The sequence below is a fragment of the Hyaena hyaena genome, unplaced genomic scaffold (assembly GCF_003009895.1).
Source record: "Hyaena hyaena isolate Hyena2069 unplaced genomic scaffold, ASM300989v1 scaffold_101, whole genome shotgun sequence".
NCBI classification, from domain to species: Eukaryota; Metazoa; Chordata; class Mammalia; order Carnivora; family Hyaenidae; genus Hyaena; species Hyaena hyaena.
Window position 1 is genome coordinate 3575051 of NW_024080733.1, and position 24832 is coordinate 3599882.

Genomic DNA, 24832 nt, shown 5'->3' on the forward strand with positions numbered 1-24832 from the left:
AAAATTACAAAGAGCGGTTGCATCTCTGACATCTTAAAGGCTGATAGTGTAATCTCTGGTCACAATCTTTAGATTATTTCACTGCCTTGCTCTGCTTACAGATATATATTTTTTAATTCATTCAAACCACTAATCTTTAGCTTCCTATTTTTCTTCCAGTTTATCAAACAAGTCATAGTTTACTTATTTTTGTACCAAACCTAGAAGCCATGGTTCATCACTTCTGCTGCTCTCTTACCAGGACCTTCAGAGTTTAATGTCCTTTTTCTTTCTGCTACAGGCTCTCAACCGTGCATCAATCCAACAAAACGTCCCGTTTCAACATCTATGGAATTGCAGGGCTTGCAATTACTTTAACAAAGTTAATTACAAACTTGAAGTTCTTTAAAGGCCTTTATTTGTTCAATATGCTCTCATCTTCAGATAATCTGACATGGCACACTTTGTGAAGAAAATCCTCTTCTATTCCGTTTAGAAGTAATCCCTTCAAATTCTCTCAGTCTTTTGGGAAAGGGATCATCAGTTTGGTACCTAACTCTTTAAGTTTACCATGTTTAAAAATTTATTTAATTTATTAATTTATTATTTAATGTTTTATTTATTTTTGAGAGAGATAGAGACAGCATGAGCAGGGGAGGGTCAGAGAGAGAGGGAGGCACACAATCCAAAGACAGGCTCCAGGCTCCGAGCTAGCTGTCAGCACAGAGCCCGACATGGGGCTCGAACCCACGAACCACGAGATCATGACCTGAGCTGAAGGTGGATGCTCAACTGACTGACCTACCCAGGCGCCCCAAGTTTTTAAATTTAATACACAGGAAGAAGTCTCGGATGGCAGAATTTCAGTTGTCCCACTATTAATCATGCCACATATGAGTTCCCTAATGAAGATGATGCCTGTCTCCAAACACAGAACACAACCCGGTCTTATGAAGACTTACCCACGTATTCAGGAGTACCCATAATTTCTCGGAGTTCTTCACTGTTCTTCATTATTCTTGAAAGGCCAAAATCAACTATCTTGATGTCACCCAATGGAGATTCACTTGTCAGCAGAATATTCTGAGGCTAAAAAAAAAAAATAACACCACACTCTCCAAATTAATGAAACCATGACTGAATAGAAAGAGCAAGTAGTGCATAAAACACACACATCAACTGTGAAACTGAGACTGACAAATTTAACAATAAGCGGTCATTCATTAAACAAATATTTTTACCATATACTTATATGTATAAGGCAACAGGTCTAATATAATCTCTTTATACTGGCTCTTGCTCATAACATAAATGTGCATCTACTCCTATTTTAAAAACAAGACCAAGCTACTTATAAAGTGACTCTGCATTTCTCTCTAGCCAACACACTTCCTGCTATTCCCTCACGTCTCAATGCAGTGGATTCTGGATTTTGCCCCCTCTCCTAGATATGCACTCTTCAGTCTTTTCCTCCTCAATAGCTCTCTCACCGTTTTCTCAGGATTTTTTTCCCTTCTTTCCTGCTTTTAAATATTCATGTTGCTCCAGATCTCTTGCCTGCTGGCCCTCTATCCTTCAGCAATCTCATCTATTATCAAGCTTCGGCTCCCACATACGTGCTGATAACCTCTATCTACCCCCTACCCTCAGCCCCTTGCTGACTCATAGGTCCAATTAAATCGATCTTTGCATTTGGCTGAAGTGGGCCATACCTTCAGCTCCCACTAGTGAGCAAAGGCCATCTATTCAATAAACACCTCAAGCAGGGGTTCTTCCTTCAACCCCACCAAACCCAGGCCTGTCCTTCTATACTCCCAATCTCAATGCCCAGGTCAGGTTCTGGCGAATCATCCTAAAGTACTCCATCTCCTTCATATTTAATCATGTCTCATGCCTAGTGAAGTCACTGGCATGCCAATGCTCTTAAGTTGCAAAACCCCCACTGCTTATAGTTTGGGTATTCATGATTTCTTACCTGGACTACCACTCTCCTGCCTCTAGCTGCCCCCACCTTCAGCCCATCCTTCACTGTACAATAATCTCACCATAATGGAAGTCTGATCATGATACTGGTGCTAGTCTTCACCAATGGACACACTCTCAAATAGGATGTATTTGACCATGGGCACGAGAGAGCTAGCCAAGGCCACAGGATCAATAGGGTTCATATTCCTGGAGTCATTTTTTTTTAACCCAAATGAAAATAATCTCAGATACTTTTACATAAAAACCCATACATTATGGGTTAGAATATAAAATTCATTAGAATTTTTGAAATGGCACTTGAAAGAAAAGTTTCTGTTGCTTCAGAGTCTACACTTACTGTCTTCTGCCATTAAGAATCTTTCTAAAGATAAGTTGAGAAGCTAATAAAGTATAAATACCTCACTGTAGCACCTCAGTGCTTCTGCTTCCTCTTCAAGATTAACCTCCTGCCACTATTCAGTAGGCAATCTGTGTTCCAAATCCAACAAGCTGTAATCCCTAGACAAGATGGTTACTTCTCCGGAAACTCTCTCCCCAACAAATTTAGTTTCATCATTCACTTCAGGCATGGTGGCTCTCAACAAAGCACTGATTCCTCAATAACGCCTTCTCTGATGCCCCCTCTGGCCTTCCAGGGAGGGTTTGATACCTGCCTCCCCTCTACTCCACAACATCTCGTCCATAGCAAACTTATTCCATTGTTTAGCTAACTGTAGTTCTCTGTCCTCTCCATCACACTGTAGTTCTCCAGAGGTTTACGATGAATGTTAACGTTTCCTTTCCTTCCATGCATGTTCAACCACTCCACTGGGCTTCTGTGTCCTCATTCCTCTACTGCAGGTCACTAAAATTCAGTGACATATTTCCACGCTCTCTGGACTACCACTTCAGCAGTGCCTGGCACTGCTGTCACTCCTTTCTTGTTTACAAACTCTTTTTCTCTTGGCTTCCAGAACAAAACACTACCCAGGTCTTCCTCCTGACTCTCTGGCTGCTGCTTCTGTCTCCTCTGTTGGTTCATCTTCCTCTAACTGGGTTCCTTTAACTTCCTCTAACTGGGTTCAAGGAACTTCCTCTAATTGGGTTCAAGGAACATCCTCTAACTGGGTTCAAGGAACTTCCTCTAAGTGGGTTCCTTTAACGTGGATTTCTCACGGCCTGATCTTGAGGCTCTTTGCTCCTTTCACTCCACACTCTCACCTTATACAAGGTATCTGCACCTAAGGCTTAATTATCACCTATACATTAGGAGTCACAGATTTTTCTCTGGCTCAGACCTCTTCAACCAACTGCTTACCTAATCTCTCTTTGAGGTCTCAAGGCTATCTCAAATTCAACATGCCCAAATCAGACTCCTATTTTCCTCCCCAAATCAGATTCCCTGTATGCCAATGATCATCACACCCCAGGGGATGCCACCCTTACCCAGCAGGGTAATAGAAAACACTAAGAATCACCTGGGTCATTCCTCTCTCCCCGCTTTCTACTCATTTAGCTAACGTCTCATCATATCCTATTGATTTTAAATCATAAATTTAAGCACTTCTAAACTTTACTTATTTCTCTCCAACTACAGAACACTCATTTAAGCTACCATCAAGTTTTGCTTAATTGCAACAGACTCTTTAGTGGTTTGCCAGGATCTATTTTACCCATACTTAGCCAGAAAGATCTTTTGCACTCTATAAACCTGATCTGTCATGCCCCTGCCTAAACCCTTCAGTAGCTTCCCATTGTTTTTAACTTCCAAATGTGCTATAAAACCCCTGCTAGCTGGAGCTCCTGCCTAGCTCTCCAGCCTCATCATAAACCCGTTCCCTTTGGCCCAGGGACAGCAAGTCTCAATGGACACTGTTCCGTCTCTCCTACTTGCCATGCTCTCTCGCACAGAAGTATCTTTGTATACTTTTTCCCTGTTCTTCTTTGCCTGGTGTCAACTTGCTGAGAAGACCCAGGATGGCAGTGAAGCAGATTCTAACAATGTTCAACAGTGAAGAGCTGTAATATGAAAAAGGAGTTGAGGTCCAGATGGTCCCTTTCTTTTACAAGGGGCTCAATGTTGACCCAACCGTCCATCCTGCCCTTCTCAGAAATTACTTGTAGATTATTCAAAGTCTGGATTCAGAAGCAGAGGATGAATCCACAGCTCCACGAGCCACCGTACTGGTCACTGTGATAGCGCCAGGGTCGGTGCCAGCACACACGAGGCACACGTTATTTGCTGTTTGAATGAAAGGAAAAAATGTGACTGACTATAAAAAAAATCTGAAGGGCATCTATTTTGTGTCAGGAATGGAGGCACTATAAATATGAGCAATAACAAGTCCCTACGGACAGAGAGATCGCTGTCAGAAGAGAAAACAGAAGCACTTATATCAGGCTTGACTAACTCTGCTGTGCATTTTAAGTGCCGTCATAGACAAAGTGTTCAGGCAATAAATAAGTAAGAGGGAAAATTTAGCCTTGGAGAATTACACAGGAGGTAAGTGAGCAGACGCTGAAGGAGAAAAAGGATTTTGTCATTTATTAAAAAAATTTTATGGACTGCCTACTGGAAAAGTAACAGGAAAGACAGGAGTTCCCTGTTCTTTTGGAGCCTTGTGTTCTAATGGGGACAAACAAGTATAAGGAAGCAATGATACCTCAGGTAGTTTTAAGCACCCAGGAGACCTCAGAGTGGGGTAGCGGTGACAGTACCTGCCGGGTGCGTCTGTGTGCATATGCACGTTCTCTTCTGCGCAGTCGGGGGAGGTGTCTCGGAGAAGACCGTATTTGGGGAGAAGGCAATGCTGAGAAGGAGCAGTCACGGCAAATACTTTGGGGAGTGGGGTAGACAGGGAGCATCCCAGAGAGAGGAAAGACGCTGCCCAAGGCAAAGGCGAGCTCCTAGCGGAGGGACTGCACACTGGGGAACAGCACAAAGGTGACGGGGACAAGTGTGGTGGCAGGCACAAAGGGGTGGAAGCTCAAGACTCAGTCCGGGCTTTCCGGGCTGTTCTGGAAGAACTGGCAGGAGGCAGACCACAGGGGAAGGCAAGAGGACGTTCCGGGAACAGCAAAGGCCACAGGCCGAAGTGCACAGGTGAGCCAGTACAGGGCGGGACGCGTGCCGAGTGGGGTCAAATACAAGAATGTCTCTGAAGAAGGTGCCTTTATCCTATTTTTAAAGTCTTGAACGGGGGAGAGCGCGTGAGGGAGACAGGAAGAAGCACGGAATGAAAAAACACAGAAGAAACTTTACTCATTACAGTGGCAAAGAGCACAGTCCATCGTGACTTGTGCAGGAGCAGGAACGCTAAGGTGCTTATTCGCCGACTAACACGGTCGGGTCAGCAAGAGGGCGCCGCTGGTTCAGCTCTGCTTCCCAGAATCGGAGGGGCCCGCAGAAGCACCCAGCACAGCTGGGAATCCGGTCCGGAGAGGACACAGGGCTGAGGATACTGCTTTAGAAGGCAAGGGCACAGAGGCAAAACTAAAACCATGGAAGTAAACGAGAGGAAGAGAATATGGGCAGGAAGAGAAGTGGCCAAGATGAGTTCTGGCTGATAACCACATCCAGGAAGCGGCAACGCGAGTGAGGAGGGCACTCGGGAAGAGCCATCTGAAGGGGAGGCCGAGAACATAGGCATCGTGTGGAAGGAAGGAAGGGAGGGAGGGAGGGAGGGAGGGAGGGAGGGAGGGAGGAAGGAAGGAAGGAAGGAAGGAAGGAAGGAAGGAAGGAAGGAAGGAAGGAAGGAAGGAGCGAGCATCGGAAGGGACGCGGGGAAGAATGAGGACCAAGAAAAAGCCACTGAATGTACCAAATAACCAAAGTCTGAAAGGCTTCTGAAGAAATGATTTTTAGCAAGACCAGGGGAGAAAAGGCTAGATTACAACAGGTTGAAAAAGAAGTTGAAAGACTAGGTGACCTTTATGTAACAGGCAATTCTGGCTTAATCATCTGTGGGTATTCTCTAAACCAGTGCTGTCCTATGGAAAGGTAATACAAGTCACAGAACCTAATTTAACACTTTCTAGTCGTCATATTATAAAAAATAACATGAAACTGGTGAAATTAATATTCTTTTAATCCAACATATCTAAGAGATCTCTTCAACAAATAATATATACATTCTATGGAGATGTTTTACTTTTTTTCCATACTAAGTCCTTGAAATCCGGTATGGAGTTCACACTCTGAACACATCTCAGTTCTCAAGTGCTCAACAGCCACAAACAGCTGGTGGTACTGGACTGAACACTGCAGCTATAAAAGCTAATAAAGGGATCTAAGTGATATCCCAGTAAGTGTTCAGTAATTAATATCTCTTGCATAATGTCCATATTACCACTATGCAATCACAGAATGTAATTCATTTTGAAAACATATTCATAAAAACAGACTTCTCAACAGTGAAAATAAAACCATACTGTAGCTCAGTGTAATCTGTAGTTTTGTACAAAGACCTGTTTTTTAAATCACTGAAAGTTCTGGCTACAGTAAAAACCAAAAACTGAACGGAAAGACACAACCACACTGCTGGCGCTACAGAAGCATGAACTGCAGAGGCGTGCTAAATTCTTATCAACACCCCAACCAGGTAAAGCACCCCTGCCCTGCCACACACACAAAAGGAGTGAAAATGCTCAGCTAATCAGTGTTATAATCAATCTCTCTTTTCAATGATAAAATAACGAGAGGTTTTGGTAATATATATAAACAAACTTCATTATAAAGTGACATTCTCTTTGTTAGTCAGCTTCTAGTAATTTCTTCAAGGAAAAAACCTACAATTAGGAGTCCCAAGACTTGTCAAGGTAATTCTAGTTTTATTACATTAATGAAATATTATAGTAAAATTAACTGTCATTATTCAGGCAAATTAGAGGAGAGAAATTTGGTTCTGTTACATATATTCATCGCTGAACATGTTTTGCCCTTCCCAGCACATACAAAATGCTAAACAAAATATTGCTAAGTGGAAATCATCACTGTATCTTAAGGTCCATTTTATGATTAATAAAACATGCACATTCTGTGAATGTTCTTAAATATCATTTATGCCCTTAAAATAGCTTACATGTTTTCCCCTTATGTTTGTTTATACTTTACATTCCTTGGGAAATGCTTTCTTTAGTAATCATGCAAAAGCTAGCTGGGTGTGGTAGTAATATAGTAAATTCTCAATTAGTGTGATCAAATTTGAAATCTAGGCCCAGCATCCATCATCTACCAATGTGCATCCATCATCTACCAATGTGAGAGACTAAACAGTTGACAGAGAGGTTGCTGGGAAAAAAAACATCTCAACATCAAACTCTTTCATGGACTTTGAGTTAATGTTTATTACGTAGTTTCTATCAACTGTGCCCTGTTTGACCACAGACACATTTTAAAAACAGACCTTACTCCTCTAAATAAAAAAGAAGTACAATTACAGGACTATAATCTGTCAGTGTTTGATGGCAAAACATACCCACTTCCAGGAAGTGAAATATACAGGCTGAAAACAGAGATGTGCATTAGCATTACAGTTTAGACTTCCTTTCTAGAGAACCCAGTTCATGATAAAGAAGCTGTGGCTCACAATACCTAATTGTACTTATTTTTGAGAGAGAGAGACAGAGAACAAGCAGGGAGGGGCAGAAGAAGAGGGAGACACAGGATCGGAAGCAGGCTCCAGGCTCTGAGCTGCCAGCACAGAGCCCGATGCAGGGCTCAAACCCATGAACTGTGAGATCATGGCCTGAGCTGAGCTGGCCGCCCAACCGACTGAGACACCCAGGCGCCCCTACCTAATTCTATTTAAGATGCATGAATCCCAGGTGGTAAGAAAGAAAATGACATGGTCAATGGAGAGGCAATGAAAGGGGCGGGGGCGGGGGGGGGGGGGGGGGGTAGGGAAGGGAAGGAAACACACAAACTGTCCTCAAATAGATAAAGGCAGTAGGGAGATCTCTGTAAAATCTTATTTCTCGGTTTTGGGGGGGAATCCTTTCATTTATCTTGTTATCTTCGTCTTTGTATAAAACCCATTTAACATTTACTGAACAATCACCCCTGGAAAAGAGCACTGTAAACTTGAGGCTAACTTGCTTATTAATTAGCCTCAAGGTGCCATGGATAAAATTTTAAACAACATTTTTATCAGGCAATGAGAATTCAAGTTAAGTGACTTTTATTAAAATCCAGATCACAGTACAGAAATAGGTTAATATTACTGTCTAAATCAGTTTGGGAGGCTGTTGAGAAATGTTACGGTTTCAAATTGTCAGTGACCAACTTAAACCTCAAAAGGTAGAGTTCTGGCTTCTAGTTCCTGGTCTGCTCCCAAGCTTCTCATCATATCCACCTAACAGGGTGGAGAGGGAACTACTACATGCCCAGCACAGAGCTGCTGGAAGGTCTAACCAACAGAAGACCATTCAAACACAAAGAGCACTGGGTCTTAAGACTGGGTTTCTTTGTGTTCTTTTTGGTCAAGTCCTTCCTCTGACTGAAGTAAAAGCAGGCCACTATGCCAATGACTAATTCACTAACTGATATTATTTTGAAGCTTTTAGTTTTGTTCTGACTTTGGTAGAATTGTTGTTTCTCAGATTTGTCAGTCCCGCCATGATTTACATGCAATGAATGGGTTTTCCCCTAATCACAATCTAGTGTCTTTTCTATTTTTGTCATCCTAGAAACACTCCAAAATCTGCATCTGCTACCCTTCAAAGCATTTGCCATATTCAATTTAAGTTATTTGGCTGAGAGTCTTCAGTGAATAGTCTTTTGGCAAACTGCCCATTTGGGGTCTGACCTGCAGCCAAGTAGCAGATTTCCCATGTGTCACTTATCTCTTTCATAGGAGCAACTGTAATAAGCATTCTAACTTCTAACTCCTCCTTGTCTCTGGGACAAGAATTCCCCATCTTAACCATAATAGGGAGAATACTCTACCAACTCAAAGTTAACGTACAAGTGGGGATTACCAATTTTAATAGAATTAAAACTATTTTTTTCTCTAATTCACAGAATTAATACTTTAGAAGACATTATTTAGCTTTGTAGCTTTCAAGCTCTTACAGACTCAGAGTCAACAGTACAAGCATAAACTGTCACTGGGCAGATAGCTGTTAAAAGGTATAGGACAGTAGACCTTCTGTCCAGACTCACAGAGGTCAAAGAAAGTCAACTGGAGATGACCTTCTGGTAGAAACCATTCCTATCTGCACTCCTGCCCCATCAACCCCATCTCCAACCTTCCCCCTTCAGCAGTTCACTTAGACAAATCTGATTGCACATGTGAAGACCGCGAGGGCAGAAGTAAGGCTGAGAACCTACTGGGCCACCCTGTCTTCTAGTTCCTCTGGGCCTAGGAAACAGTCCAGTTTCCAACATCAAAGCCTCTATTAAATCCAGAAAGAATTCTACACTAAGTGTACTGGGGAGAAAGGAAGATGATTTATACGGAGTGTATTGGGGAGAAAGGGATATAATTTCCTTGAGTAAATACAGTTAAACCTGGTATTCAAGAACTTAATTTTCACCTTTGGGGGCTTTCAAGTAACATCAAAGATCCATGACACATAGTGTTGACAACCTGACTTGCTACTTAATTAGTTCCTGAATAATAGTCATAGGTTGAGCTGTCATAAATCGAAAGCGTATTTCCTACAGAAGTAGTGTTCTTTAAATCGGGGTTCATTCCTAGAAGTCCTTTTTTATATCACAAAACTAGCAAAACCTAAAAAACAAGAGGACTTAACAAAGATAAGTGTGTAAAACCAAACATGAAAACAAGCATAGCACAAACATTACTTCTGGGAATTCTTCTGCGTGGCTGAGACTACCTGAGGCTTCTTACAGTCTGAGTCCACTCAAGTCTAGGCTGCAGAGACCATGTCTTTCCGGCGAGTGTTCCCGAGGGAAGCACAGGTGGGTATTTCTTACAACACAGATCTCTGAATTTCTAAACATATGGCAGACTAAAGGAAAAATAACAAAGCCCCAGTTCCCCCACTCTTGCTAAGAGGGTTCTACCTAGATGATCTCTAATCATCTTCAGCCTTAATACCCTGGGACTACATGTGGGCACACACTTGTCCACACTTACTTTCAAAAAATGCCACTCTAACTACCATAGTCTACAGTGTTATAATCATGCACTTTAGCCGTTGTACTAAAAAAATATCTGCTTACAGAATGGATTTAAATTGGCATTCTTCAGAAAAGAAAAAGTTCCCAAATTGTTTTCTTTCCTCTGTATTTTTCTGAAGGAAACTACTATTTGAAAGAATTATCTATTCCCTTCCACCTTATTTCAGATGGAATTTTATCAAGTTTACTTTAGACGTCAACCTCCAGAGTACACACTGTTCACTCTTCCTGGAGAGTGTTCCTTCATGCAGTAAAGATTAGACACAGTTGTTTATACGGTATTCAATCAGGTGTCACAGTGCGCCCTAGAGCAGGGGTTCTCAAAATGGCGCCTGGACCCACAGTATCAGCATCACATGGCCCTTCCCTGAATGAGAAACTCTGGAATCAGGGCCTAACCATTTGCTTTAATAAGCCTTTCCTGGCGATCCTGATCCCTGTCAGAGTTGGAGAACCACTGCCATTAAGTGTCTACTTTCTGCGGGGGGCAAACTACAGCAGAGGTCAAGACAGATCGGGAGAGAACGAGGAGTGGAATGTGGCTGCAGAAGTCCAAGATAGGAAAGCCTCTTAGGTCCAGGGATTCAGCCTCCTCACGTTACATTCTTTCCTAACCTGAACTCCTCTGACTAGTAAGGAACTGGAGCCACTGGTGTACTCCTTGAGGAATGTTTCATTTCCCCATAGCTACACCTGGACTTCAGGTGGAAGCAACCATCAACAGGGATCTTAGACTTTTCTATCCCAGATGCCTAAAGGAATATGCTAAGGATACTTGTAGTGGACATTCACTATCTCCTGAGCACCCACCTACTCTCTGTTTCTTCCTGAAACAGAACTGGTCTGAGAATCTATCCATTCCCCACTCTCAGTCCAAATAAAACTTGGAATGGGAGGAGGAATTTAACCCTGCTGGGTTGGAGCAAATGACACTGGCAATGCTGGCCTGACCAGTCAAAACCCGGCACCCCCTCCCTCCCCCTGACATACTTATTAGTTCTAGACTGATCTAAGTTGGTTTGATGAGAGTGAATCTCAGGACTAATAAATAGAACCTGGCTCCTTCTTGCTGAATCTCTGGACAACTATAAGGCTAAAATGACAGTATCTAACTTACTACCATCTTACCGCCATTTTGAGAAGGCAGAGTTGGAGACTGAAGAAAAAACCAACTATGTACTGGCAATATTTGAATTAACGAATAGTGCCATTCCTTAAGTTAGAATGTCCAAGGACTTTTTAGCTAATAAAATGTCCATTTTTGCTTCCCATACTTTCAGCTGGCATTTTGATCACTTGAAAGCATTATAACTGCCCTTTGTGTACTCTTTCCTCCCTCTTCCCCTTCCTTCTTTGATAATTTTAAACTAGAAATCTACCCACCTCTGGGGCACCGGGGTGGCTCAGTCGGTTGAGTGTCTGACTTTGGCTGGGGTCATGATCTCATGATGCGTGAGTTTGAGCCCCGCATAGGGCTCTGTGCTGACAGCGCAGGGCCTGGAGCCTGCTTCGGATTCTGTCTCCCTCTCTCTCTGTCCCTCCCCAGCTCATACTGTCTTATTTATTAAATAAATAAACATTAAAAAAAAGAAAAAGAAATATACCCACCTGTAATTTCTTTAGTTCTCTATTTACTGCTGCCTAATTTTCTACAACATGGTTTTCAGATATCCCTGCTAAAAATTTCAGTCAACTACCTCTTCATGACATTAGAAACTCCCAGAATCTGACTTTTCCACAACTATCAGTATCTCTTATTTCATCTCTCAATTACAGTGACACTATTCCACTGATGTTTGCCCAACAAGTATTCCTAACTCTTGTGAGTTAATTTTATCCTCTATTTTCTACATTTTCCTATATTTTCTCTATCTATATCCTAATTTTTTTTTTGAAAGGTCTGGCTTAAACTCTGTCTCTTACTAGGAAGAGTTCACCTATTCCACCAATACCCTCTAAGCTCTGTTTTTTGAGCAATGTATTATTATTTATCTATGTACGCAGACGTGCATTACCTCCTTAATGTAAATAATTGTCTAATGGATAAGAACAGACACAACCTTCATATCCTTAGTACCTAATAAAATACAAAAACTTGATAAATACTTAAATAAATCACTGTTAGAAATATTTTACATCTAGTATGTCATTCTCTAGCAATCTCAAAATTGTAAAGTGATTTAGATCTTACCTTCAAATCAAGATGTACTACATCATGAGCATGCAAAAAGCAAACACCTTCTAATATCTGCCTCATGAGTCTTTGAACATCTTTTTCTGTAAAGGCATCTTCTCTGTCTGCAACACACTGGTCAAAGATTTCACCCCCAGCAGCACTAGAGAAGGGCAGAAGCACACTTTAATTATAAAGTAAAAGGACTCATTAAAAAGATTTAGCCTTTTTGTTCTTAATATTTTACATATTAAGTATCTTTATTTAGGTAAAGTATAATTTGAATGTATGTCCCTGTATCTATTTTTCCTTTTAAATAAAAATGTCAAGCCTCTAATATTAGTTCAGATTAAGAACTTCAAAAATTAAACTTTAACAGTAAACTGTATTAACATACTTTCAAGTGAAAATTTCTCGAAAATTTTTGGTAGAAGAACACATATAATATTTATATTTAGAAAAAACACAAATAATGAAAATAAAGCTAATGCTCTCCAACGAATTAAAGACCCTTCCCCAATTCTCGAACCACATCTAGAGATAAGTGCTATTCTCCCTTTGGTGTAGTATATCCTACCAGAATTTTTAAAAATATATACATATTAAATGCATACAAAAAATATTGGTTGCCTGGATTTTTAAAAAAACAAATGGTAATATAGGACACATTCTACTGATACTGTTCTACAACTCTTTCTTACTTTTAAACATGTCTTAATCTTTCTGTAATGGTTTTATATTTATCTACTTTGTAATTTTGAACTCTTACATCCCTGTGAATAAACCATACCTGATGTAACCATTCCCCTTTGAAGGACATTTACTTTCTTCCTAATTATTCACAACTATAAACAATACTGTGATAAGAAGGCACATTATAATTTCTCACAGGTTCACTTATGTGCAAGGAGTTCTCAAGGGTAGACATCTAGAAAGAAACAGCTGGACTAAAGTGTACGTGCATTTGAAATTTTAATAGGAAGAGTCTAGCCTCTCTGAAAGAGAGTACTGATTTAAACTTTCTTTCAACCTCTGGCCAAAGCATCTGGGTTTATTTTTCTCCAACTAATTTTGCCAATAAGGGGAGGGGGGAAATCAACATTAAAAAATTTTCATTTTCCTTCAGCAAAAAGTCTATACTTAAACATTCATTCATACCATAAATAACAGCTCATGTCATATCTCAAAATTTCCTTTAGGTGTTAAAAAAGAGGCTAGATTGCTTTCATAAAGTTGCTATAAAATTGACATGAAATATCTAACTACAAACAGCCATGTTGCTGCTATCAGAAAAAGAGCTACCTATTGAATTCCTTTTCATAAGATAATTTAGTTGCTTCCTTTCCTGTTAAAGCAACCCTATTTCCAAATTCTGCCCATATAAGGAGACACAATTTGTCATCAAAATTAGAGAAGAACATATTTAAGTAAGCTGAGCAGTTGCAGATGATGAAAGTAAAAGAATTCACTGGCTGATAAGGTGTTCATATTGACTAAACCTATACAACTGACTTTTTATTACAATTTGTTGTAGTATGAAAAAAAACCATATATGAAAGCATCACAACCATTTTTATGTTATTTAAGTGTAATGGCCATCATGTATTCAGGCACAGTTAAAGTAATATGCAAGTCAGAAGAAAGGAAATGGTGAACATTCACAGCATAATTACAGAGTAAATTAATTACAGCCTAGGAGTACCACATACTGTTAATATGGATTTGATGACCTAAAGCAAAAATCAGTATGAACTTTGTCAACTCAGTCCAAGCGGCTCGATGCACCATGATGTAACACACAGCCCATGGAGCCCTCTGCGCACACGCGCTTGCACACGCACACACACACTCAATTTGCCTGTGACACTCAGAACTGCCCATGTTCCTCAACTAAAACAAAGAACTGTATTTTTGGTTCAAAAAGTTTTCCAATAATAATTTATTGTCCTCTGAGTCTCTCAGCTCATTACTACCATCCACAATAAAATTCACTATAGGTCAGTTTACATAAGTACAAAGATTTCTTTACCTAAAATTTAAGAGCAATTTATTATTAGTTCATTTCACTATAAAGTTTACCCATTCTTGTCGTAATATAATTTAAGTACTTTACATAAGCACAAGATATGAAGCACAAAACTACCATTTTCTGAAAATTTTCAAGGATATATTTCAAAGGCAGACTATCAAAGAAGCTGTAAAAACTAGCCTTCAGTGACCAGCAAGACTTGCATATACCCTCTGATACAATGTGTAATCACCCTCTCTTTCACCTGCTTACATGTAAGTTTGACGCAGTAACCTATTAACTAGTGGAACTAAACAAAATTATACTAACGAACAATTAAAAGCATCTGTTTTAATTGTTGCTTTTAATGCAACATTAAAAGCATCTGTTAAGCAGGATTACAGGAAATTTAAGAATGTTATCAACTACTTCACAGGAAGTATCTTCCCTTACCTAAAGCCAGAGAAACACTACATTTTGTTTTGCCTGTCTTTTAACTACAGCAAGATTTTCATGGTTATATTATGGTATATTTACTTTAGTAGCGTTGTTTTCCACTACTTTAAAACTTCCCAGAAAACTTTATTAAGAATTACATACAATTGATTACCAATTTTTTTTTTATGGAAACATTAATTCAAGAACTTTCACAAAAAATTTTACAAAAACCTATTTTTATAAAACATATTAAAAACTTTTAATTTCAATTTTCTAGTGGCCCTTAAAAAGTTAGGGGATAAGTATCTTTTCCGTCAACATTATGCAGAGCCATATACATGATACTTGCAGGTTGAAAGTCACTGTGTCTCCCTGGCTGCCTGCACCTTGTCTACATCTTGGCTCCCAACCTCAAACACCAAACACTCATTTTTTCTACAGAAACTAGCATTTCCATTTCTACCCTGCTTAAAGGGTCAGTTTAGATCTTTATTCCTTCACTCTTAAAAATGAACAAATACCAATCAAATATGTTAGGTCTTATGCAATGTGCTATGGACAGAAAGATAAATTAATTATAAGTATGGCTTATGACTTCATGTATCAGTAGGAGAGAGAAAATATGAAACACACTTTAAAGAATACATATGCAACAATATATATGGGTGTGAAATTATACATCAGTGATGTGATAATTTAGCAACTGAGCAATTAACTGGAAAGGAGAAAAAAAAATCTTAGAAAAACATTTATTTTGAGCCCTGTAGAATGAATCGGAATCCACTAGATGAAATGGTAAGAGTGCATCCCCAGAATAGTGAACACAAATAAAAGGGCATGGTGGTGTCAAAAGTAAATGACACGATTCATGCAAGGTTAAGCTGCTACTTCCCCTTTCAGCCAAATGGTACGGAACTTACCCTCTAGCCATAAATAACTAGAAAATTAGCAAAGTGTATAAGCCAACTGTTTTCAGACACGAGAACAAGTTAGGACCATGATCCCTGAAAAGAAGGTTACAAACAAGATGGGCCCTACCTTTTCTGTCTTCCTACTTGGAAGCAATTTATGGACTATGGTATAGAGTGAAAGAGCAACCCAAGCAGAATACGGCAGCTTTGCTAAACTGAGGAAACAGAATAGGAATTTGACAAAGCTAATGAAGTTGGATTTCACAGGGACAGTACCAGAGAGGAGTGAGCTACACTACCAGAGAGGAGTGAGCTACACAGAGAAAGATTTTCAGACATTTGCTTAGCCGTATCCTGAAGTCAAAATACTAATATGGGGGTGCACAGGATAAAATTCTATGAGTGCAGGCAAAGATCTGCTAGGAAATTAATAAGCTGAATAATTCCTAGCATTCACAGAGAACCAAGTAAGATATTTGAATTTTGTCCAGTTGAAGTAGAAAAACCATGCCAACCACTTGGGCAGTCAGCAGGTCCCCCACCCCATACAGGCCATACCTTAAGTAGTAAGTTTACTAAGTAGCCTTTGAACTGCCCCAACAAAGCTGATTCACAAGTAATTTAACTGCCTGCTAAAACAAACATCATCATTCTTTAATGGGAGATCATAAAATCCACCCAACACTGTGACAATCTAAATGTATTGCATCCTTCCAAAAATTACTATACACTAAAAATGCCATAAATTACAATCCACAATAATGTTTTAAAAACAATAAACAGACCCAGAAATAACAGAGATAACAGAATTAGCACATAAGGCATTATAAGTATACTGATGGATTTCAAGTAAAATATGAACATAACAGAAGAGAAACAAGGGGTATGAAAAACGACCAAATGGAACTTCTAGAGATAAAAAATAAAGTATCTAAAATGAAAATTTCACTGGATGGGCTTTATAGCAAATTAGACACTGCAGAAGAATCAGTGAATTTTAAGACACAGCAATATAATTGTATGACCTTGCAATTCAATTTTAGGTACAGAGAGGGGGAAAAGGACAATAGGACCTCTGGAAGCTGAGTGACAATATCAAGCAGTTGAGCACAATGTAATTGAAAGAACAAGAGAAGAGGTGGGAGAGGACGATTTTTTAAAAATAATGCCTGAAAAGTTCCCAAGTTTGTTAAAAACTATAACCCTAAAGGCCCAAGTAGCTCAAAATAAACCATAAGCAGGATAAACACAAGGCAAATCAAGGCGTATTATGCTCAAGTTACTGAAAGAAAAAAATCTTTTAAAAAATTATAAATAAGCAAATTCAGTAAAGTTGCAGGATACAAAATCAATATACCAAAATCACTGTCTTTCTATACACTAAAAATGAATTTTCAGAAAGAGAAATTAAGAAAACAATCCCATTTTCCATGACATCAGAAAGAATACTACTCAGCAAAAAAATGAAATCCTGCTACCTGTAACAATACAGATATACTGTGAAGATATTGTGCTAAGTGAAATACGTCAGAAGAAGACAAATACCATAAAATTTCACTCATATGTGAATCTAAAAAAATAAATGAACAAACAAAACAGGAACCAAAATTCATAGGTACGGAGAACAAATTGGTAGTAACCAAAGGGGAAGGGGGCAACGGGTGGGCAAAATGGGAAAAGGGGGTCAGTTATATGGTGACAGATGGTAACTAGACTTTTAGTGGTGATCACTTTGTGGTGCATACAGATAGCAAATTATGTTGCATACCTAAAACTTATGTTTTATAACAATTTTACCCCATTTACAAAAAATTTCTTGTGGAAAAAACTGTGCATATGTATATGTACGTATCAAAACTATAATAATGAAAACAGTATGGTATTGGCATAAAAACAGATATATCAGTGGAACAGAACAGAAAGTCCAGAAATAAAATTATGTATATATGGTCAATTAATTTACTAAAAGGGAGCCAAGAATGTACAATGGGGAAAGGAGAGTTTCTTCCATAAATGGTTTCTTAAAAAACTGGGTAGCTACATGCAAAAGAATGAAACTGAACCCTTATCTGATACACAAAACCCTTATCACATACACAAAAATCAAATCAAAATGGATTAAAGACTTGAATATAAAACTTGAACTATAAAACTCTGGAGAAAACAAGCAGTAAGCTCCCTGACAGCAGCCTTGGCAAATTTTTGAATTTGATAACAAAAGCAAAAATAAGTGGGGGCTACATCAAATTAAAAGGCTTCAGCACAGCAAAGGAAACCATCAACAAAATGAAAAGCAACCTATGAAATGAGAGAAAATATTTGCACATATTAACTGATAATAGTTTAAGATCCAAAATATATAAAGAACTCCTACAACCAATCTGACTATAAAAGGGCTGAGACACTAAACAGACATTTTTCCACAGGACATACAAATAGGCAACAGGTACATGAAAAGGTGCTCAATATCACTAGTCATCAGGGAATCACAAATCAAAACCACAACTGGGTACCATCTCACACCTGTTAAAGATATATGTTTTATATATTTATATATAAAATGGAATGTTATTCAGCCAATTAAATATATTCTACTTATACGTAGAATCCAAAAAAGTAAAACTCCTAGAAAGAGACTAGAATGGTGGTTACCAGTGAATGGAGGGAGGTGGCAGAAAAGGAGAGAGATCTTGGTCAAAGGGTACAAATACAAACTACAAGTTATAAGATTAATAAGTTCTGGAAATTTAACATATAGCATAGTGATGATAGTTGTTAATACTGTGTTTTATACTTGAAGGTTGCTAAGAGAGTAAATCTTAAATGTTCTTACCACACACACACACACACACACACGTAATTAAGTGACTTGATGCAGGTGTTAGCTAATGCTATGGTGGTAATCACTGCACAATACATAAGTGTATCAAATCAACATATCCTACACCTCAAACTTATAAAATGTTCTGTATCAACTATACCTCAATAAAGCTGGAAAAAAATTTTAAAATAATGCATAAAAAGCATGTTTATGATTTATATAAAGTTGACTGATTTAGCACAGTGCCTGGCACAGGGTAAATTCTTATCACATTATGACTGTTACAGTTTGTGTTCCCACAGCAACTAGTAAGCATTTAGGGTAAGACGCCAACAATGCTGCAATCATTTATATTTCTTTCACTAAACCTGTAGCACCTGGAGGGAAGGTGCTATGCTGTTTTCACTTTTATACCACCAGCACCTATTAGCACTAGTGCATATTGTGCGTACTTAAGTATATTTGAAATGCGTTACTGACATAGTGATCATAAACCTGTTTTCATAACAACATATTATTCATGTGGCCATGAATTTTGATATCTCTATATCTAAACACATATTGCTAAGACTTTCCCTTCATACAAAAAAAGGAATACAAACATTTTTAGCCAAATCATACTCATTTGTGGTTCTAAAAACATGATCACTGAAGCAACAGAGGCCACCAAAGGTTTCTAAGCCAGGGAATAATATCACAACATTTATATCTTAATTACCTAGCAGCAGTCTGAGGAACATCCTAGAACTGAAGCCAGGGTGATCAGCTAAGAAGCTACTGTGAGAGTCCCCAGGAGAGACAATGAGGACCCGATACAGAGGAGAAATAGCAAGTACCAAGATAAAGGGACCCAGCAAGGAAAGGGTTAAGTGTAAGACTTGGTAATTTATTATACATGAGCTTTTAAAGGAGATAAACAAAACAAGGATAGATTTAAGGTTTCTAGCCTGAGCTATGAAATAAATGGGGCTATCACTGGAAATGGGGAAAAGAAAAACAGGCATTATCAGGATAATGCAGGAGTGCACACATATCGATCCTGAATTGGTAATGATGTGTGGTTGGATACAGAGATATGCAGTAGGCAGTTGGAACTTAAGAAGGTCCAAGGCTGGAGACAAAGCTTTGGAAATAACTGCATGTAAAGAATAGCTGAAGCCACAAACTTAAGACTGTTATTGTTCAGAGTAAATGTACAGAATATAAGAGTATGACAAGAACAACACTAATGAACTCTGGGAAGCACTTGTATTCATATAGAAGAAGAAGGGTAAAAGGCTGACAGAAGTATTTTGTTTTGTTTTTTAAAAGAGGACCATGAAAACCAAGAACGTCATTTCAAGAGAGAAGGTATAATGAAGTATTTACAGAGAGTGAGAAGTAGAACGAACACTGAAATGAGGAGACTGACGGCGGCAGACGATCTGGGCAGAGCAGGTGCAGCAGACGAGGCGTGGAGCACTGGCACGGGCAGATGCACGGATCGATGAAGAACAAGACAGGCCACAAGGTGAGGAAAGCTGTAAATTCAGACTGCTCCCTGAAGGAGGAGAGACGGCAGTAAAGGAAAGAGCGAGCCAGGACGATGGTTTAAAGACAGTCAGAGATGAGGAAAAGGAACCTGAGGACAGGAGAGACAGAAACATGGGAAGATGAGGGAAAAGAACCACCTTGGGAGAGGTGCTCTTTCAAGAGCACCTTGAAAGCCTGGAAGGTCAGTGAACTGATTTAAAAACAAAACAAGGATCCTAGAAAAGGAAGGAAGAGAATTAGCACAGGTAAAGATTGAAGCCTCAGAGTTAAGCAGTGGAAACTTCTTCAAACAGAAGGGTGGGCTGAGAGCACTAAAAGCAGAGGGACACTGAGGGAGAGTGTGCCGCCTTTATTTTCTCCATGAGGGCAGAAAGGGCTAGGTATCTCACAGAGGATGGGAAGAGAATGATGTAGCAAGGGTATTAAGGATTCTGATTAGGTCCTTCTGGGGCCTGGGGGGTACATTACTAGAAGGGGATGAGAGATTAGGTAAAGAATTACCCAATGACAGCAAGAGCCCAGCTGAGGACTCTCACACTTGTAACAAGCAGGTCAAAGACTACACAAAATCCTCCCTAGAGTGTGCAGGATGCAGCATGGGCCAGGGTAAATGGGCAAAATAAGTTGCAGAGGAAGAGGAAGAAGGAAATAATATAAGGTGCTGATGAGAGATTAGTTAAAATAACCACATAAGGTTTGAAGGGAATCACAGGAAAGAAAAAAGTCAGGGGCTGGCTGAAAGACTGGAAGACCTAAGAAGAGTTCCGGGTTGAAGGCTGAAGAGCAGGTTTGGTGAGAACAGGAGAGAACAAGATCCGGTCAGAGAACAGTATTTCACAAAGTCTCTAGATCAACTTCCAATCCTGCCTTGATCCTCTCCAAAGCAAACTGGAAACCAAAACCTAGGTAGGCAGGGGATTTATATAGGAGGTTCCTATACCAACTTTTAAAAAAAAATCATAAAAGAGCTCTATTCAGATATAATTCACATATACTACATTTGTTAACCATCCTACCATTTTAAATATTTTTACTATTATAATTAAAGATACCTTGTGTGAAACACTTTCGTGTTTCTCACTGTTCACATTTAACAATGTTTTTGGAAAGGATTCCTAGAAGTGAAATTACTAAACTAAAATATATGAACACAATGCTCTGAATTATATTATCAAGAGGAAGACACTGTTTTAGCCATCCAAAATTTGCTTTCTACAAACTTTTAAAGTTTCTAAAAACAAGATAAACATTCTTCTTTTCTAACAATATTTAAAAACTATGTCAATACAGTTTATATCTACCTTATCTTTTTAAATCATTGCACAGGAATTTATTTTGTAACACTATCACTTATTTAACCAACCAACCCCCTTCTATATTAAACATAATTTTTTGTTACGTTAAAAAAAACTTTACTGAACATTTTCTAACACATCTTTGCACAACTGGCTTATTATTTCCTTGTGAAAAAATATTTAAGTGAAATTGCTGGATGAAACGTTTTTTTTCCTTAAAGCTTTTGATACAGAACTCTAGCCTGTCCTCCAGATAAGTTGTACGATTAATACTTCTACCTGTGTATAAATCAGATGGTATAACCCATATCACTTTTTCTTTATAATCTTTGCCACTCATGCAAGGGGAAATTGAAACCTTACTTTTAAATTACATTATAAAAATTGTAAGAATCAATACTTTCATGTACATATAGACCATTTATATATGTATGTCTATGTGGAATTGTCTTCATAGCTCTTAAAAAGGAAAGCACAGGCCCACAATAGTGTCATTTATACCAAGTCACAAAACTGGGGCTTAGTATCTACTCCAAGTACAGTTTCAACCTTCCCCAGAAATGAAAGTCTTAACCAGTCAGTCAGAAAATTTCTGATCAGCATCAGCAGGAATCTCACATGGGGCCTATCCATCCCCCAAAAGAAAATGAGATAATCCACCTAATGAGACCCCTTGCTCTTCCCAGAAGGGAAAGTGATCTTGCCTGAAATAATCCTTTCTTTTCTTCTGCTAAACACTTCTTGCCACGCCCTCCTTCCTAGAAAACCTATCTACTTTGTACAATGCCTTGGGGCTGCTCTCCACTTGCTAGAGTCACTTAATAAAGTTGATTAGATCTTCAGTTTTATTTGGCTGAAAAAAATTTAACAGACCCTTTGTCCTTTGTTTTTAAACTGGGAGGTTCATGTTTTTGGGTAATTTCTGAGATCTAGTTACACAGTAAAGAAATTTTAAGCATTCTGGGTGAACATACATGAGAAGTACTTTCCCTGAGCTTGTCTTTTCCTTTGTATTTCTTGATGTAGTAAGGCTTTTAATGTATTCAAATCTATCAATCATTTCCTTTGGTAGGAGAAGTAGAGAGGAAAACAGGATTTTTAAGAAGAAAAAGCTGTTTATTTTCCAAAGCTGTTTCCTATACGATCCTCCTTACTCAAATGAAAACACGGTATGAATCAAAACAATAGTTTCCGAAATAAGATTAACTCAGACTATATGAACATATAAGGGATTGTAAAATGTCTTTTAATATTACGATGGTATCACTTACTTTCTCAAGAATGCCTCTAATAAGAATATAAGAGAATTTCACCCTACTATCAGAAGAATTTTGTTAAAGAATGAAGATGAAAAATCTAATCTACATGCATTCTTGTTAATTTGAAAAATGTCAAGTTAATATGAGAAATACATGACAAAGTTCTGGAAATTCTTCAAATTTCCCGAGCCAGGCCCCAACACATACCACAGATGACTAGCATCCTATAAAGGAAGCGTGAACTATCAAATAAACTCCCTTTAAGGAAGATGATACTTACTATTCCAGAACTAAGATCATTTCTGATGGAGTTTCATAGACTTCATGTAAATTAATGACCCAAGGATTATCCTGTGCTAGTTCAAGAACAGCAATCTCATGAATTATTTCCATTCGACAATCTTGGCCTTTTCTTCTTTTTCTCATGAACTTTGCTGCAAATTCTTTTCCAGAATCTTTCTTTATACATTTCCTCACGACTGCAAATTTCCCCCTAGAATTAAACAAAAATATTTACTGTTAAACTTGACAACTTTCTAGAAATGGTAATTTTAGTAAAATTTCAAAATACTCATCAGTGGATATTCAAATTTAGATTATATTCAATCACAAAAACAGCATTATCATTTAGGAATTTAATAGGATACATCTATCTGTAATCAAATAAAATGTAACTGCAAATCTGCAAAATTCCTTCTAAACAGAGGATAACCAAATATCAAAGTCAGTATTCTTTGCAGCTGTACATAATTTAATATTTTTACACATTTATACATAAGAATGATTTAAATCTTTTAAAAAGCAATTTGACTTGTTAGGAGAAACTAGTTATCAGAACTCCTAAGAGAATGGAGTTGACTCGGATACTATACCCTTCCAAAACCATAAAAGTTAGGGATCTCATTTATATATTTCAACTACAGTATACCTGGAAAGGTCTAGTTTTCCTATAAAGACAGAACACGTTTAATTTGATACCTTACACTATCATTTGTCATTAAACTAATAACCAAGTCACAGGGGTGTCAAGCTAAGCAAATTAAGGGTATGAGCTCTGGAATCAGATATAAGCTTGAATCCCACAAACAGCTCTGCAGCTCACCTGACACATAACCTTGGGCAATTTATTTAACCTTTCTAAATCTCGTTTTCCTTATCTGTAAGAGAGGACATACTGGAATCTGGTTCCTAGGGTTGCTGTGAGAATTCAAGTACACAATACGTATCAATTGCTTAACATAGGACTTGCCACATGCTAAATAAAATATTATTAAACAAATCATTAATTTGTGATAGTCATCACCCATAAATACCCAATCTCTCAACTGGAAGGCCAACTTAGAAATCACAGGGTTGTTTATTTTTTAACCTAATGCCAAATGCCAATGCCTTCTTTCAAACTGTGAAGCAGTCTCTTCCACTCCTGGGTGCATTTTTCTTTTAAAGTTTATTTATTTATTTTGAGAAATAAGAGAGAGTGCATGAGTGGGGTAGGGGCAGAGAGAGAATCCACACTGTCAGGGTAGAGTCTGACGCACAGCATCAAGACCTGAGCTAAAATCAAGAGCCTGTCGCCCAAGTGTCTGAGACACCCAGGAGCCTGATTAATAAGATTCTCATGACAAGCCTCAAGTGAAGGGCTGTTAAGTCTGGGTCTTTTGCTGAGCAGTACAGAAAGACCTTTTTTCTCTTCCAAATACCAGTTTCTCAGGTATTGATTGCAGCTAACATGATCTTTTAACTGCTGCTTGCTTTTCCAATTTTCAATCATTCCTCAACCCCTTAAAGATTTTTTTTTTTTTACAATGTGTCATATTTTATTAGCTCAACATTATGTTTGTGAGATTTATTCGCATTATTATTTGTAATTGTAGATGATTCATTCTCATTGCTATATACTATTTTTTTTTTTTTTTTTTTACAAATAGTTTATTGTCAAATTAGTTTCTACATAACACTCAGTGCTCATCCCCAAAGTGCCCTCCTTCATGCCCATCCCCCCCACATCCCACATCCATCAGTCCTCAGTTTTTGTCAGCATTCAAGAGTCTCTCATGGTTTGCCTCTCTCCCTTTCCCCCACCATTTCCGCCCTTCTTCTCCCCCTTGGTCCTCCGTCAAGTTCCTCCTAATCCTCCTATACGTGCAAACATATGGTATTTGTCCTTCTCTGCCTGACTTATTTCGCTCAGCATAACACCCTCAAGGTCCATCCATGTTGCTACACGTGGCCAGATTTCACTGTTTCTCATTGCCATGTAGTATTCCATGGTATAGATAAACCACATCTTCCTGATCCATTCGT

General features: G+C 38.6%; 1 protein-coding gene across 2 annotated transcripts in view; it reads right to left on the bottom strand.

Annotated features, from left to right (window-relative positions):
- The window catches only part of STK17A (serine/threonine kinase 17a), a 39736-nt gene that overhangs the window by 5866 nt on the left and 9038 nt on the right, over positions 1-24832 (bottom strand). For both annotated transcript variants that reach the window (XM_039235702.1, XM_039235701.1), the window contains exons 2-4: positions 22809-23021; positions 12282-12426; positions 942-1068 (exon numbers count right to left, since the gene is read on the bottom strand). In XM_039235702.1, coding sequence (XP_039091633.1) covers positions 942-1068; positions 12282-12426; positions 22809-23021 — 485 coding nt within the window. The remainder of the gene's footprint in view (positions 1-941; positions 1069-12281; positions 12427-22808; positions 23022-24832) is intronic.